General features: G+C 44.1%; 1 protein-coding gene and 1 pseudogene across 3 annotated transcripts; both read right to left on the reverse strand.

The window, feature by feature from the left end:
* Positions 1 to 4,017: 4,017 nt before the first annotated feature.
* LOC120667886 lies at positions 4,018 to 5,651 on the reverse strand (annotated as a pseudogene).
* Positions 5,652 to 9,777: 4,126 nt separating this feature from the next.
* LOC120666162 lies at positions 9,778 to 13,152 on the reverse strand. 3 transcript variants are annotated; one of them, XR_005671594.1, is made up of 6 exons: positions 12,842 to 13,152; positions 10,744 to 12,750; positions 10,524 to 10,666; positions 10,382 to 10,450; positions 10,244 to 10,312; positions 9,778 to 10,170 (listed from the first exon to the last, which is right to left on the reverse strand). XR_005671594.1 is itself a non-coding variant. In XM_039945951.1 (6 exons), exons 3-6 carry the CDS (start codon positions 11,044 to 11,046, stop codon positions 10,020 to 10,022), a joined length of 666 nt encoding a protein of 221 aa, XP_039801885.1. In that variant the 5' UTR covers positions 11,047 to 11,083; positions 12,533 to 12,750; positions 12,842 to 13,151; the 3' UTR covers positions 9,778 to 10,019. The 3 variants fall into 3 exon arrangements, 2 of the variants coding, with proteins under 2 accessions (XP_039801885.1, XP_039801883.1); XM_039945951.1 differs by lacking the exon at positions 10,382 to 10,450 and having other exon boundaries at positions 10,744 to 11,083; positions 12,533 to 12,750; positions 12,842 to 13,151; XM_039945949.1 differs by lacking the exon at positions 10,382 to 10,450 and having other exon boundaries at positions 12,842 to 13,151.
* Between the last annotated feature and the right edge of the window lie 1,414 nt (positions 13,153 to 14,566).

Genomic DNA, 14,566 nt, shown 5'->3' on the forward strand with positions numbered 1-14,566 from the left:
CGATGCTTCACCTCAGTGCCTTAAAACCTTTAAATCACTGGCTACAATGATCCATGCTTTTTTTTCTTCTTTTTTTGTCTGAAATATTTGTATTGTATTAAAAAAACTTAGACCGTGCACCATGCAGTCTCTGTGGCTATAATGATCCTTCCTTTGTCGTCCTTATATAGAATTGTAATGCTACTTTTGAGCAAAGAAATGCTAATAAACCTAGCTTAGCACTGCTGACAAAAACAAATGCAAGTGTTTCGGAGCTTTTTGACTAGAAACTTTTACCCCAAGGAGGAGGAGCTAGCAGAGAACATTCCTTGGCTTTTTACTCCAATGCGACACAAACTATATATATTGAAACAAAAGGGCACTAGTAGAGGACATCGATCGATTAAGTGGATGGAGTAACTTTCCCGGAAGCATCTATGCCGTCACATGACGATGCAAAGCAGCATGATACTTAGATACTTTGATTGTTTGTTCCAAAACGAAATGAGATCGGATTAACTTTAGAATTGGTGAAGCAGGGAGAAAGTTGCTACATGCATGATCTGTGGTTATTCGTGTATGGATGTGGACGTGTTCTTAGCCTCTGAGAGAGTCGAATCTGGAGCCCATGATCAAGAACTTCGATCGCATAGTGGTATCGTCTGCGCTGACGAGTGAAGGCCGCCGTTCATCATCCTGATTCAATGCATGGTGGGCTACAGATTGAATGTAGCTGGTTAAGTGGTTTTGACTGCCTTTCTACTTTTTCTTTTATTTCTGATGAAGAAAAAGATGTCCGTCAATCAAACTTGAATCAGGAGACCACCTCGGCCATCCGTGTGAAGAGAGGCCGGAATCAAACGACAAACCTAGGTCCCATATAGAATGGGGGCACTTTTGGCATCCATGACTCTTATTTGGTTGGAAATTTGTGTGGTTAAATAATACTTCCAATTAGATAAAGGAAATAGTGCCCACTTTTTGTATTTTGATGCATTTTTTGAAGTTGGGAGCTATTCAATTTAAGTAAGGTCATAACAAATTATTACTTAATAATAATTACCCAAAAAACTTGTACTTGTGTTCTTGTAATCTCTTTCATGAAAATATAAAAATTCCAAATTACTCCTATCAAATATGATATTTTTCAGATTAATTTACTCCAACAACTATGTCAATAAGTAAATCGGACCAATATTTGTGAGTGTAAATTTTCTTAATGGTGCAAATTGGACGAATGCTTATTAGAGTGAATGGAACAGTAAATGATTTTATTGGGTTAACCAAACTTTGGTCACATTTGTAGACGAAATTTAGACTATTTCTAGCAAAATATGATCATCTAAATAAAAAGAGCCATAATTTAGACTTTTTGTAGAAGAAGTGATTTTGGGCCACAAGCCCACAAACTCTAACTGGTGGCCTACTTTGGAAAACCCTATGCAGCCCAACTAGTTTATTACGCTTATGAGGCTAGCTCATCTTAGAGCCTACTTCCTCCGTAGGGCATTCTAGGACTCAAAATTTATCCTTAAATATAAAGCATTCTAGATTGAAAGTGGAGCATGTGGTGGAGATGCATAGGGAAATGACATGCTACCTTAATTAGCATATATTTAATGACCCAAATAGAGTTCCAATGCATAATAATTAGGGGTACGAAAGTCTTTTCTACACAACCATAATCTGTCCTAAAAACTCTAGAATGCCCTACATTTCAGGACGGAGGGAGTATCCAACACACCCGCCCCGTGGACAATATCTTTTTTTTTTGCCTGCTATGGTTAGCAACATATTTTAAAAATAAGGTTGGTAAAATATGCTGTTTACACCCACCCACTAGTGGCGGATCCAGAATAATTATTAGGAGGGACTTTCTTTTACCTCTAAACAACTTTAGCTTCTACTCGCAGTGTATTCATATCAAAAAAATTATAGAAGAGGCTTAGGAGGGGCTCCATGGATCAGCATTGGTAGCAGGGGCTGGAGCCCCTCCAGACCCACCTCTGGATCCGCCCCTACCAACCACATATGTGTAGCAATGAAAGCTGTTGGAAATGAATACAAAACAGTGGCTGTCGATATGGGTTTTTTTCCATATTTATTTATTTGTCAAATGAAATATTAAGCAGTAGCTAAAATTTAGTTACGGAATCAATTGAAACTTATAAATTATGGTTAGCAACATATTTTAAAATAAGGTTGGTAAAATATGCTGTTTACACCCACCCACTAGTGGCGGATCCAGAATAATTATTAGGAGGGACTTTCTTTACCTCTAAACAACTTTAGCTCTACTCGCAGTGTATTCATATCAAAAAATTATAGAGAGGCTTAGGAGGGGCTCCATGGATCAGCATGGTAGCAGGGGCTGGAGCCCCTCCAGAGGAATCAATTGAAACTTATAAATTTTATGTTTTGCTACTGTGAAAATTGTCGGGGACGGTATCACAGACACGAAAATGATTTACGGGAATTTCCTGCAAATAATTGGCCGGTGCTCTGTTTTCCTCTGTTGTCAACGGCTCTTGGTGGCGTACGCACGGTGCAGTCGATGGCCACACCCTCATCAGCCGTAACGCCACACCTTGTGCTGCCGCCACACTACCCCAGTGGACGGGATGGTGCTGCAATCGATGGATAAGACAAGATACGCCTCGCTCTTTGGCAGGTCAGTCAACAGATAGAGCACCATAAAAAAAAAAGATAGAGCAATCAGATTGCGAGACCGAAAAACTGAACACAAAGGGTAACCGCAGAACAGGGGAACTGGCAAGATTCTAGGAGGAAACCTGCTGGATAGATGAGAAACCACACTAGCGTGCGGCCGTGCGCTGTGTCGTGTTCTTTCTGATGTTTGTGAAGGTAAAAGAATACACATCTGTTTCCAATGTTAGGAAAGAAAAATTGTGGTTTGCACTTCAGAAAGTGGTGACCTGCCCATCTTGCAAGATCATGATGAGCAGCAGAAGGCATAGAGGCTCCACCGAACTAACGGCAAAGATGTAGTACCATGGCCAATGTATGTCAAACCCATGTACAAATGCCCTGAGAAAAAGAGGTAAACTGCTAACATATATCCCTTGCTCACACCTTGGAAGCCAAAAATACCAGTTAAACACAAGATTTTCTGTGGTTCACTAATAAAGGGGTCTCTGTTGACGAGGGATGACTGATAAAATGGAAATGGCAAGGAGATGCAATTTGTTATTTTCATGATCATAACGACAATGTTCGATTCCTTCTCAGTGGTACTGCAGTACACCCAACAAACCTAAAAGAGTTATTTTGATACCAAAAGGCAAATGATGAGTTGCAAAAACGTTATGTCAATGCTAAAATACAAATAAACCACTTTTCATTATCATGAATTGCCATTAAGGGAGATCAAGTGCTGTTGGTAATGTGGGTTAGATCATCTTATTCACTATAAGAAAAGAAAGAGGGAATTTTACCAATAGTAGCAAATGGTGCTTCCATAGCTTGACATAGTGAAAATTAGAAACTTATCCAGTGCACAGCTACTAGGCCTAGAAATCTCGCAACTGGTAAGTACTATATAGGCACCACAAAATGATTTAGGTATCAAATAGATTGATCTAAAACAACTTTGCAAATATCTTGCAGATTGCAAACACTGTTTTTGCCACAGCTTCCCACATGACAGCTTTATGTTGTTCTTCAAATCCAAAATGTAGAACTAAGAACAAAATCACAATCAAGTTTGTGTTAGATCCATTGTGCCCATTTTGAAAAGCATATACGGTGTCCACAGAAGTTCTTGTGCAGAAATATATGCTGAGCAAATGGACTGCAGCATTTCAGTTTAGCAGAAAATCATTCTGAACGACAGATCTACATGCAAGGTACTAGTTGCAAGATAAAGCCATCTTACTCTTAACAGTGTTTGGATAGTGTTAAGTGGGAACCATGGGCACTATAAATGCGGTGCTATGGAAGCATTAGCTTGCAGAATTAAGAAGGAGGAGAAGAAGAAGAAAGTGACCAGGATGATGGCTGAAGTTACATTGGTCAAAATTGATGTTCAATACAACCCTGGAATTCTTTTTAAAAAATAGATACCTTATTTTGTTCTATTTGTCACAAAAGCAACTCTTCGACCTAGTGCTCTTATGTGACATTGGACAAACATGTAACACCTCTAATATGAGAAATAAATTACGGCACTGATGTGCACTAAGATACACCACCGAACTGCCAAATTACAAAACACCTTGTACTGATATTACTCTAGAATTCAATCAGGTATAAAATAAACAAAACAGCATTGATGATAAGAGGATAGTAAAATAAGGTTTATCATTTCTATTTCCATCTTCCTCCTATGTCATCATACCAAGTTCCACACATCATACCCCCAGAGTCATGGGCTCAAATTGCTGCGTACCAGAGGAGGCCATGCCATGATGTATGGAAAGCCATCGTTGTCATTGTCAATAGTCATGTGAAAGAGCTTCTCCAGCTTCCTTGTTTCCAGGCAGAAGGATAGGAACCAAGAAGGAGACCTAGGATCTCTGAATGTCTCCAAAGTTGACAAGTACTCAATGGCGTCCAGAATATCCCACACTATGAGAGCATACCGATCATCCAGTAAGCCCTTGGTAGCCTGAAGAACCTGTGCCTCCAACGAGATCACACTGTCAAGAATCCACTCCTCCGCGCCATCAGCATTTGCCCTCTGGAATCAAACGAACAGTGTGAATCTAATTACCGAAACGATAAGAGTTTTTCATCCTTGTTTTCCCCAATCTTTTAAATGTCCCCTTGTCCCTTTAAGTGCACGGTCAGATAGATGTAGGAAAATTGCAGCGTCGCGGTATCCAGCACCAGCATGTAGGCGTTCTTCTTGTGTGGCCAGTACATGGATCCATTCAATAGCGTGCCCGATAGAAGCCGGCCAGTGCAGTTCTTTCTCGACGGTTGTGCCATTGCAGGCTCTGATAAGGTGAGGATGCTTCAGTCCATGGTGTTCGAAGAGAAGAGGGCGGCGCATCTCCGATTTTCCAAAGTACAAGGCGGCCACGCAGAAAGATCCAGGGGGCTCCTCGGAGGAGAGGATGACGAAATCAAGCCTGATGAAGTTGCCACGGAAGCCGTTGGAGATCTCGTCGGGCGGCGGAAGGATATCCAGAGCCCGGGTGAGGGGGTTGTAGGCGGCGGTCTGCCTGGTGCTCGAGTTGAGCATGAGGACGTAGCCGCCTTGGCACATCAAGAGCTCCCACACCAGGGAGGCGTCCTCGTGGTAGGGAAGGCGCGTGAGGAAGACGTCGGCGCCGCGGACGGCGGCAGCGAGGTCCGGGTCGGAGCGGCGGTGGACGGGCACGAATGGGGACGCCTCGCCACGGTTGGGGACGAAGAAGAACCCGAGGAGAGGGGGGCGGGTGGAGCTGGCGGAAGCGGCGGCGGAAGGTCGGGGCGGAGCGGACGGCGACGAGGAAAGCGCGGCAGGCCAGCGCAGCGCGGGTAAGGTTCGGCAGGGATGGGAGACGGAGGACGATCTCGAGGATGAGGTCGTCACCGAGGTCGATTATGGTGGTACGAATGGGCTCGAGTGGTATCGGGGCGGCAGCCGCCGCCGCCGCCGCAGCGGTGATTCGGGGGAGGCGGCCATCGCGGGGAGCTCTATTCCGGAAGATGAATAGCTCTATCATCGCACGGCCCCGTACAGCCCATAACTCAACACGTAGGATAGGTAACTGCTAGTACTACTACTTGCATGTGGATACAGACAGCAAGTAGCAGATCATAGGTGTGATTTCTAATATGCTAAATTATTTCCTTTGCTAAAGAATACTCCAAAATGGTACATGTAGAAGTGTCAGGCTAGTCAACATTTTAAACTATTGTACTCAATATTTTAAAAAATCACTTCAACAATTCTAATGAACTAATTCAACATTTATAAAAGATATGTTGAATCAATATATATAAATTGTTGAACATATATAGTCAAATTGGTGAAAGATACATTACAAATGTTGATTTTTCAAAACAATATTAAAAAACTAAAATATATTAGTATTGCATCTTATTTTATTGCATAAATTGTAAGTAACACGGTGGTTCAAACAGAATCAGAAAAGCATTTACGGTTTGGAAAAAAATTGAAAGCAAAGTGTACTATCCGATCCAAAAGGAGTCCCAACCTCTTTTCCACCAGCCAGCTGTGCTTGGACAGCTGTCCACCTCCCCTACGGCAAACTGTGCGTATGCGCATGCACTTCCTCGTGCCAGATTGCATCATATCCATTTATTTTAGTCCGCACATATCTCAAACAGTGGAAGATATTTAATAAAATTTCTTCCAGAAAATATATAGAAAATATATAGGTTTTCCAGCCATCGCGGGCGCAGGCAGACGGCAGAGGCACTGCAATGAATGGGCTTATTGAAACAGATTTGGGCCCGTTCAGTATTGCCCCCAAACAAGGATGATGTGTGTGTGGGCCGTTTTCTTTTTTTTTCAGGTTCTGTCGTAAGCCCATTTTTGTTTTTGTTATGGTGTTGGTCCATTTGTAGCATCCTTTCGTAGCACCAAGATATCTCAAAAATCTGATAAAAAAAAGATATCTCAAAAAAAATCGTAGCACCAAGAGTTTTTTTTTCGAAAAAGGATTACCTGCTTTTATAGAAAGCGTATAAAGTTGATACATCGTGTGGGAGGTCGGGGTTGCCGACCGCAACATCTGAGTTTAAAGGAGACTAAGCCACTTAGAACCTCCTCACTACAGCAGAGTCTTACAACAGCAAAAGAAAAACAACAAGCTAAAGGAAATCTTGCTCATGCCAGCCTTATTGTACGTCCATCAGGAACACTTCGCACCATTGCTTAGCCTGCGATCTCAGCACCAAGAGGTTCTCAATCATCGGGGCCCCTAGGAGGTGCTTATGCGACTGAGGCTAAACATCCCAAAGGATCCATGGCCTACAACGTGCTCATCCCCACCATCGTTTGCTTTCCTCGTTCCGTCCCCACCGCATCCCTGCTGCTACGCCGCACCGCCAGCATCGCCGGCCGACCTTCCGGGCCTTCTCCTTGTAAGGCCCTCCACAATGTGGTAGTGAAGCTTGAAAAAAAATAGGTCCCATGGTAAAAAAAACAAGCATCACTATGACATGCTACAATGTACTAATAAAATTGGCACCGAAGCTAGCTACAAATGTGGGTCCCTATATAAGGTAAACTTGTGCTACATTTGTTCTTTATGTGCTGCAACCAGATACTTTTAAACAATCAAGGACTACACAAAATATTTTTTATTGGCTGGCACCGATGCTTCAACTTGCATCGCTCCCAAATTTGCAAGCTCTGACATCACTTTAGCATGTTACCTGTGTAAGGAACATGGCACCATTTATGCCATTTTCAAGTGATTTTGGTGATCGAATGACAACACAACACTTGGACTAATATGATTGTTAAGATGATCATTCTCAGGCTTTTAGGTTCAAGTGATGATAAAGAGAAAGAGAAGATAGGCGTAGCAAGGGCCGAAGGGTCGCCCCTACGGGGTTCCGCTACCCGGTTAGCGGACGGGGGTCGAGGGGGAGCCGCCCCTCTCGGGTCTCAGGGCTGCGCCCTGAAAGCTCTTCGGATCAGGAGCACCAGAAGAACCGATGCCTAAGCATCGGTGCATCCGACGCTTGTCGGATGAACCGACGCCTTGATGTTTGGTGCAGGAGGAAATCGAAGCCAAGTCAGCCTATAGGCACCGGTTGAACCGACGATCCAAGAAAGGGCATCGGTGCATTGACGTCCTATGTTCCAGAGACGATGTCAAGTGCCCAGGAGAAGTTTCTTCAGCACCGGTTTAGCCGACGGTGCATCGGAGTATGGCATCGGTGCAATGACGTCAGCGCCCAGGAGAAGATTCTTAAGCACCGGATGAACCGGTGATGTATCGGTACAAAGTATCGGTTCAACCGGTGATCACTGCGTCAGCTGTCAGAAGCTCAACGGCTACTTTGGGTTGTGAGTGACCGGATGAACCGACGCTATCCCTACCAGAGGCATCGGTTCAACCGGTGATACGCAGAATTCTGCTGACCGTTGGAGCAACGGCTACAAGACTTGGTGGCCTATATATACGCCTCACCCCGGCCATTTGAAGATTGCTGGAGTCCCAAGACACCTCATACACATCCAAGAACATCTCCAAGCCATACAAGAGCTCATAGATCATATCCTTAGCTTATAGCACTAGCTTTGTAAAGTGTGAGTGCTAGATTAGCTCTTAGTGAGTGTGATTGCAAGGCCTTGAGCCTTTGTGCTGTGGTTCTCTAGTGAACCAAAACAAGAGCTTGGTGCGCCGGCACCTTGGAGCGTGAAGCTCGCCGGCAACATCATCGACCCTCCGACTTGGTGTGGAGCGGCGACGACACTTTGTGCGGGGGACGTGGAGACCCCCATACTTTGTGGAGAAGCTCCTTAGTGGAACCCGGGGCCAAGGCGACCGTGATTGTGTTCACGGAAGAGACTTGGTGGCCGAGTAGCAATACTCTTAGTGAGTGCTACAACAACGTGGATGTAGGTGTGCCTTTGTGGCTTACCGAACCACGGGATAAACACCCGCGTCAAGAGTTTGCTATCTCATATCCCTCTCTTTAAGCTTCCGCATTTCATACTAGCAATTTGTGTGCCTTTACTTTCATAGAATAGTTTCTTGATAGGAAAGGCTATAGGTTGCTAAACTCTTTTGGGATAGGGGTTTCACACTAGAACAACCTAGTTGCACATTTAGATAGCATGTTTTAGTTTAAGTTTTGTGCAAACTAGTTGGAGCCATAGGTCTAAGTTTTTATTAGTGCCTAATTCACCCCCTTCCCCTCTTAGGCTAGAGCACCCGATAACTTTCAACCTGCTGTGTGGGGAGTGATGACTAAAATGGAGAGAGTATTTAGGCATCACTCTCTACACACATTGTGGAGGGTCTAAGGCCGCAGCATTTGGAGACCCGACGGCACTCCTTGGTGAATGGGATGTGGGACCATTTGGCAGCATCTCCAACAACAATTCTATGATGTGATGTGTCACTCACGCATGCAATTCCAAATATTCCCGCAATCCTCTGTTTTCATGTGAATGCCCCATCTGCTACGTCCGATAGATCCCGGCTACAAGTTCCGCAGCGGCAGGGGCGGATATGGGGCCTAGAGCAACTAGGGCCGTGGCCCTAGGCCTGACCTAACATCCCTTTATATCTCCTATAGTTTCCATGATCCAACGAAAGGTTTGCGTCGAGTAGGCTAGTGTCTCAGCTGGCCCAAATTCTTTCGCCCAGCAACTCATCCCGGAGATGGAGGTCAGCTTGTCTCCGCATCGCACCGTTCACCCCTAGCGCTCCAGGCCCGCAGCCTGCAAGCCCGAGTGCGGCCTGCCGGTTTGCTCAACTTGCGCGACTCCTCCCAAACCTAAGGAAGCTAGAGAAATTTTAGAATTTGACACTCATATGCCTCACTGAATTTGACACCTAATTCGTATGCCTTTCAAAATTTGACACTGGGACTGCGAATTCTTTCAGTTTAGGTGTTTCTCATCTATTTTCTCCATTTTCTCTCTTTTACATTTCCTTTTTAGTCTCCAAACCAGGTGAAAAGACCAAAATGCCCTTAGCCTATCCCTTTAGCTCACGACTGCTCCCATGCGATCTCCCAGTCCTGTATCGCTGCTTCCCAGGCTTGTCTCGCCCCTGTTTTGAACTCCCAGGCTATTGGGTATTATTTTTTGGAAAATTCGGCAGCATGCACCCACAATTTAAGTTTACAGAAATCACAATATAATCATCTGAAATTGACATAACATTCTGAAATTTCAGTTTCCAGCCAACATTCATGGTTCCATAACAAAACACATAAGTTCTAAAAGAGAACACATAAGTTCTTAATGCCAAAATAAAGCACATAGTGCTGAATGCCATAGTGCTGAATGCCAACATAAAGCACACCACGTAGGTGCTCAATGCCAAAATAAGGTCATGCCTACATGCAAACCAACAAAAATCATCAGGCCATGCCACATATCACTTTGTCGGCCTCCTTGGAGTGAGCTTCTTCTTGACAGCTGCCTTCTTTCTTTTGACTAGGAGTTTTGTTGGCCTTGTAGGGGTAGTAGGGAAGGTCGATGCTCCTTCCAATGCTCCACCTCCACCTTCCATGCTTAATGCTAATTGACTGAAAAAGAGAGCAGATATTTAAATTCAAATCTAGTAATGGTTACAAAAAAAATTATGAAATTTGTCTTTACCTTCTTGTGACAAGACCAGGACTACAAGATGTTCCACTACCTCCACCTTCCATGCTCAATGCTAATTGACTGAAAAAGAGAGCAGATATTTAAATTCAGATCTAGTAATGGTTACAAAAAAATATGATTTGTCTTTACCTTCATGTGACTGGACCAGGACTACCAGATGTTGCACTAGTGCCACCTTCCATGCTCAATGCTAATTGACTGAAAAAAAGAGAGCAGATATTTAAATTCAGATGTAGTAATGGTTACAAAAAATTATGAAATTTGTCTTTACCTTCTTGTGACAGGCCCAGGACTACCAGATGTTGCACTAGGGATAGGACTTCCTGATGTTCCAACCTTCTGCCTCTTATGAGTACTAGTACCTACTTCATTTTTTTTGAACCTAATGGCCTTCCTACATTGGCACGACTCTTCCTGCAATTGGAATTACAACAAGTTGAGCTGACATGGAAAAGAGTCAACAAACAAACAGAAAATGTCACCAGTTTTACCTCTTTTTTTGTACCATTGAGAGAGCATTTGGGGGACGTCATTCTATGCCCACGACCAAGGCATCTCTGGCACTGCACCAGCCACATGCCTTTTGTCCAAGGCTTGCTGCCCTTGCTCTCCAAGCAGCTAGGTATTCTATTCTTTCTTTGTCTCCCAACAGGCCTTTTTGCTAGAGGTGGCCGCAACTTGAACCCAATATCCACTTTGGCCCACTGAGATTTGTCAGTTAGTGGCCTAATGACACCACTGTATGCTAGCCTAAAATGGTAGACTGAATAGTAAGAATCAAGGTAATCTTCCATCTTAGGATTTCTGTATGTTATTATCAATGCTAGAGCATGTTGACATGGTTTCCCTGAGACTTGCCACTCTCTGCATGTGCAAGTGTGATTCTTAAGATTGACAACATGTCTAATTATCTTTTGTGATTGAGTGATCTCTGTCACCTCTGCTTCTTCCCTGCCACCTTCTTTGACCTTCAAGTGACCCAGCTGTCTACTGAGTACATGAAGTTGTATCACTACAATAGGAAGCATTATGTGGCCATCTAATTTTTCACCAATCCAACTTCTTTTTGCGTAAAGTTCCATGAACTTTGATCAAAGTGTGTCAGCAAGCTCAGCTATTGGAAGGTCCTTAATCTCCTTCACCCATTGGTTCCAAACCTCTGCAACATTACTAGTAATATGGTCACACTTGATCTGTGTACTAAACTTGCTCCTCATCCAAAGCAAACTATGGTGCTGGTCCAAATATGGATTCACTTTAACACTTGCTTCATAAATTTTGTTCATTAAGTACTCATGATACTCTGGTTGAAAAGTCCTAGCTGCAGGATACATGCAGCCATAAGCTGGCCCTTGGAACTGCTTCACAAAGTTCCTCATCAAGTGCAGAAAACATTCTCTATGCTCTGCCCAAGGATACACTGTCTTTATTGCATTCTTCAAGCCCTTGCAAGCATCTGAACTCAATGCCAGGGCTGGTGGATTGCCAATTGCCTTCTGCAACTGCTGCATAAACCATGTCCAATTCTCAGTTGTCTCACTATCAAAAAATCCAAATGTAACTGGAAACATCCAATTGTGGCCATCTAGTCCAGTAGCTGAAGGCATATGACCATTTCATCTAAGGTTTTAAAAAATGCTAGACGCTAGGTGAACGCTAGCCTATGGTTTAGAGTTTTTTGTGATTAAACGTAGATTAAACGTCTTTTGTGATTAAACGACATTGTGATTAAACGCAACGCTAGGCCAAAGTTTAGAGTTTAATCAAGATTAAACGTAGTTTTAAAATGTTTTTTAAAACAGGGATTTTCATCTTCCATTCAAGACTGTGGAGTCTATACTTAGGAATGGTCTGCACCCATTTAGAAAACCATCAATGCTTGCTTTAAAACAGCAAAAGAATCTGTGAAAGTATACTCCATCATCTTTCTGAATTATATCTATCTCTACAACACTTCCAGGCATCTTAAGCTCTACCTCTGCCTTGAAGTTGAAACAAATAACCAAAAACTTTCTTCCCATGTACCAAAAATTTGTTCTGCTGCCTTTTGCCTACCAGCCCACACTGTTTTGAATATCCTATTGTGACCTGGTACTTGTCTTCCAACACTTTTTGCAATTTTTTGGCACCCATATTTGGATCCTTCTTTAGGTAAGGGATTGCCTTCTCTGCTACCCAATGATATGATGCCATCTTTGTCCTAACTCTTTCCAGTGGAAGGACAAAAATGCTCTTCTTTATTGAATTGAATTAAAGGCAATGGGTAAGGGGTGGTTAGCAAAATTACCCTAACATGCTTCCCACCATGCCCATCATGCAACAACCTTTCTGCTATTGCCCATGGACAACCATTAGCTTTGCAGTAGCCCCTGAATCTTTCAGTGCATGACTTTTCTGTTCCAAGCTCAAACTGCTCCTTTATAGCATGTTGTCCCACGGCTCCTCTGAATTCACTCATGCTAGCATATGTGTTTCCAACTTTTATTGGAGGGTTCTCCCTATCATAATCCACAGCATCCTCACCAAATCAAACCCATCGAAATTAACAGTAAGCACAAAGACGAGAGGAATGAGGGAAGGCTTTCTTACCCAGGAGGGACCTCCACAGGATCCATCCCTTCAGAATCGGCGGTTCAGACCACCGGCAGGGAAGATGGGCGGCAGCGCAGGGACCTGCGGTAGCGCAGGGACCCGAGCCGGTGGCTGGGGCGGCGGCGCAGAGAAGAAGAGCCCTGCCGGTGGCGCAGAGACGGGGACCGGCGATTGGGGCGAGAGACGGAGCTAGGGCGGCGCAGCAGATGAACAGGAGCCACCGGCGGCATCCGCCTGGACCACCAAACCCTAGCTAGGCCGGCGCATGGAGCCTGAACGGCACGAAGGAGGCAAACAGAGTCCGTGCGCCAAGCCTGGGAGCAGTCGTGAGTTAAAGGGATAGGCCAGGGGCATTTAGGTCTTTTCACATAGTCGATCTGGAGACTAAAAAGAAAATGTAAAAGTGAGAAAATAGAGAAAATAGACGAGAAACACCTATATTAAAAGAATTCGCAGTCCTGGTGTCAAATACTGAAAGGCATGCGAATTGAGTGTCAAATTCAGTGAGGCGCACGAATTGAGTATCAAATTCTGAAATTTCTGGGGAAGCTACGGTGGCGGTAGGCGGCCGATAAGAGAGGTCACGATGGGGCGAGGCTGCCGAACGCTCGGAGGCGCATGAGAGCGGGCGCGCGCCGCAGCGTTTCTGGCTGCTCGGCATCCAGTTGGCCCGCAGCCAGCGGCTAGCGCCAGCAGCTCAGGCGCCCAGGGGCCAAGGCCACCAGCACGGCAGCTGATGGCCGGACGGTTGGGCGCAAAAGCAGCAGACCAGCATCAGCAAGCAGTAAATGTCAATTATTCAATTTGATTCTGGCTTTCCCAATAGGCCAATCTTCAATACACATCCAATTTTTCTACTAAAATCGAACACATTGACTTAAGAGATTATTTATGCCCCATTATATAGACTAAATTACTAAATGAAGAGGAACAGGACAAGAAGATCCTTCTTTTTGTCATGCTCCTATGCCTATAACTGCACCCAACCTTCTGCCAACCTCTTGATGAAGTTGAGCAACAAGTAGAGCCAGAGAGTGTAGTAGAGTCTGAAATAATAGCATCAAGAGCTAGCAATGTTGATGCCGGTAATTTAGAAACAGAAGGTTCAAGATTTTATTGAGTTTTTCGTACAATTAGACTTAATGGTGGAGATATAATCCGAATCATGCAATTTAAGAACTTTTAGCTATTGATATTGTAACTATTAGTATATGGATTAGGTTGAGTGCTTCAAACACTTAGATAAGTGGTCCTAGATGTGAAAAACTGCGAGCTCCGCCACGGCGCAGCGGTTTTGTGTTTGCATCTAACTTTTCATATGTTGGTGTTTGCAGGCCCAGGTATACTTGCGGTTGACATCTCTAAATTCCTTAGATTAGCCATATGTGATTGCATTAAATAGGAATGGCTATCGATCATTAATTATATCTGTTGTTGTTCTTTTCGCTAGGGTTCTTGATGGTATTAAAATTACCCTGTAGTACCGGCCAGTGTCTTGGTCCGGTACTAAATGGTCCTCCAAGGGTTACTTCAAAAGAAATGCATCTTCCACCCAATCATATGTGATGCATAGGTGGGATGGTAATGAAGCTACAAGCGAGGATGCCGGAGGTCGTGGGTACGATTCGAATATTCGCGACCGCGCACGCGCATTTACGCGTGAAAAATTTGCGTGACTTGTGAAAAATCCTCGCAATGTGCGTGTGCAGGGGCCTCCCAGCT

This window comes from Panicum virgatum, chromosome 3N (assembly GCF_016808335.1).
Source record: "Panicum virgatum strain AP13 chromosome 3N, P.virgatum_v5, whole genome shotgun sequence".
NCBI classification, from domain to species: Eukaryota; Viridiplantae; Streptophyta; class Magnoliopsida; order Poales; family Poaceae; genus Panicum; species Panicum virgatum.

Bases quoted from the DNA above. Each gene is read 5' to 3' on its own strand.
- LOC120666162 (XM_039945949.1), bottom strand. From the start codon at position 11,334: ATGGAACTTTACGCAAAAAGAAGTTGGATTGGTGAAAAATTAGATGGC. The intron at 10,313-10,523 runs GTAAAGACAAAT...TCTCTTTTTCAG, and splicing joins CCTGGGCCTGTCACAAGAAG to TCAATTAGCATTGAGCATGG. The intron at 10,171-10,243 runs GTAAAGACAAAT...TCTCTTTTTCAG, and splicing joins CCTGGTCTTGTCACAAGAAG to TCAATTAGCATTAAGCATGG.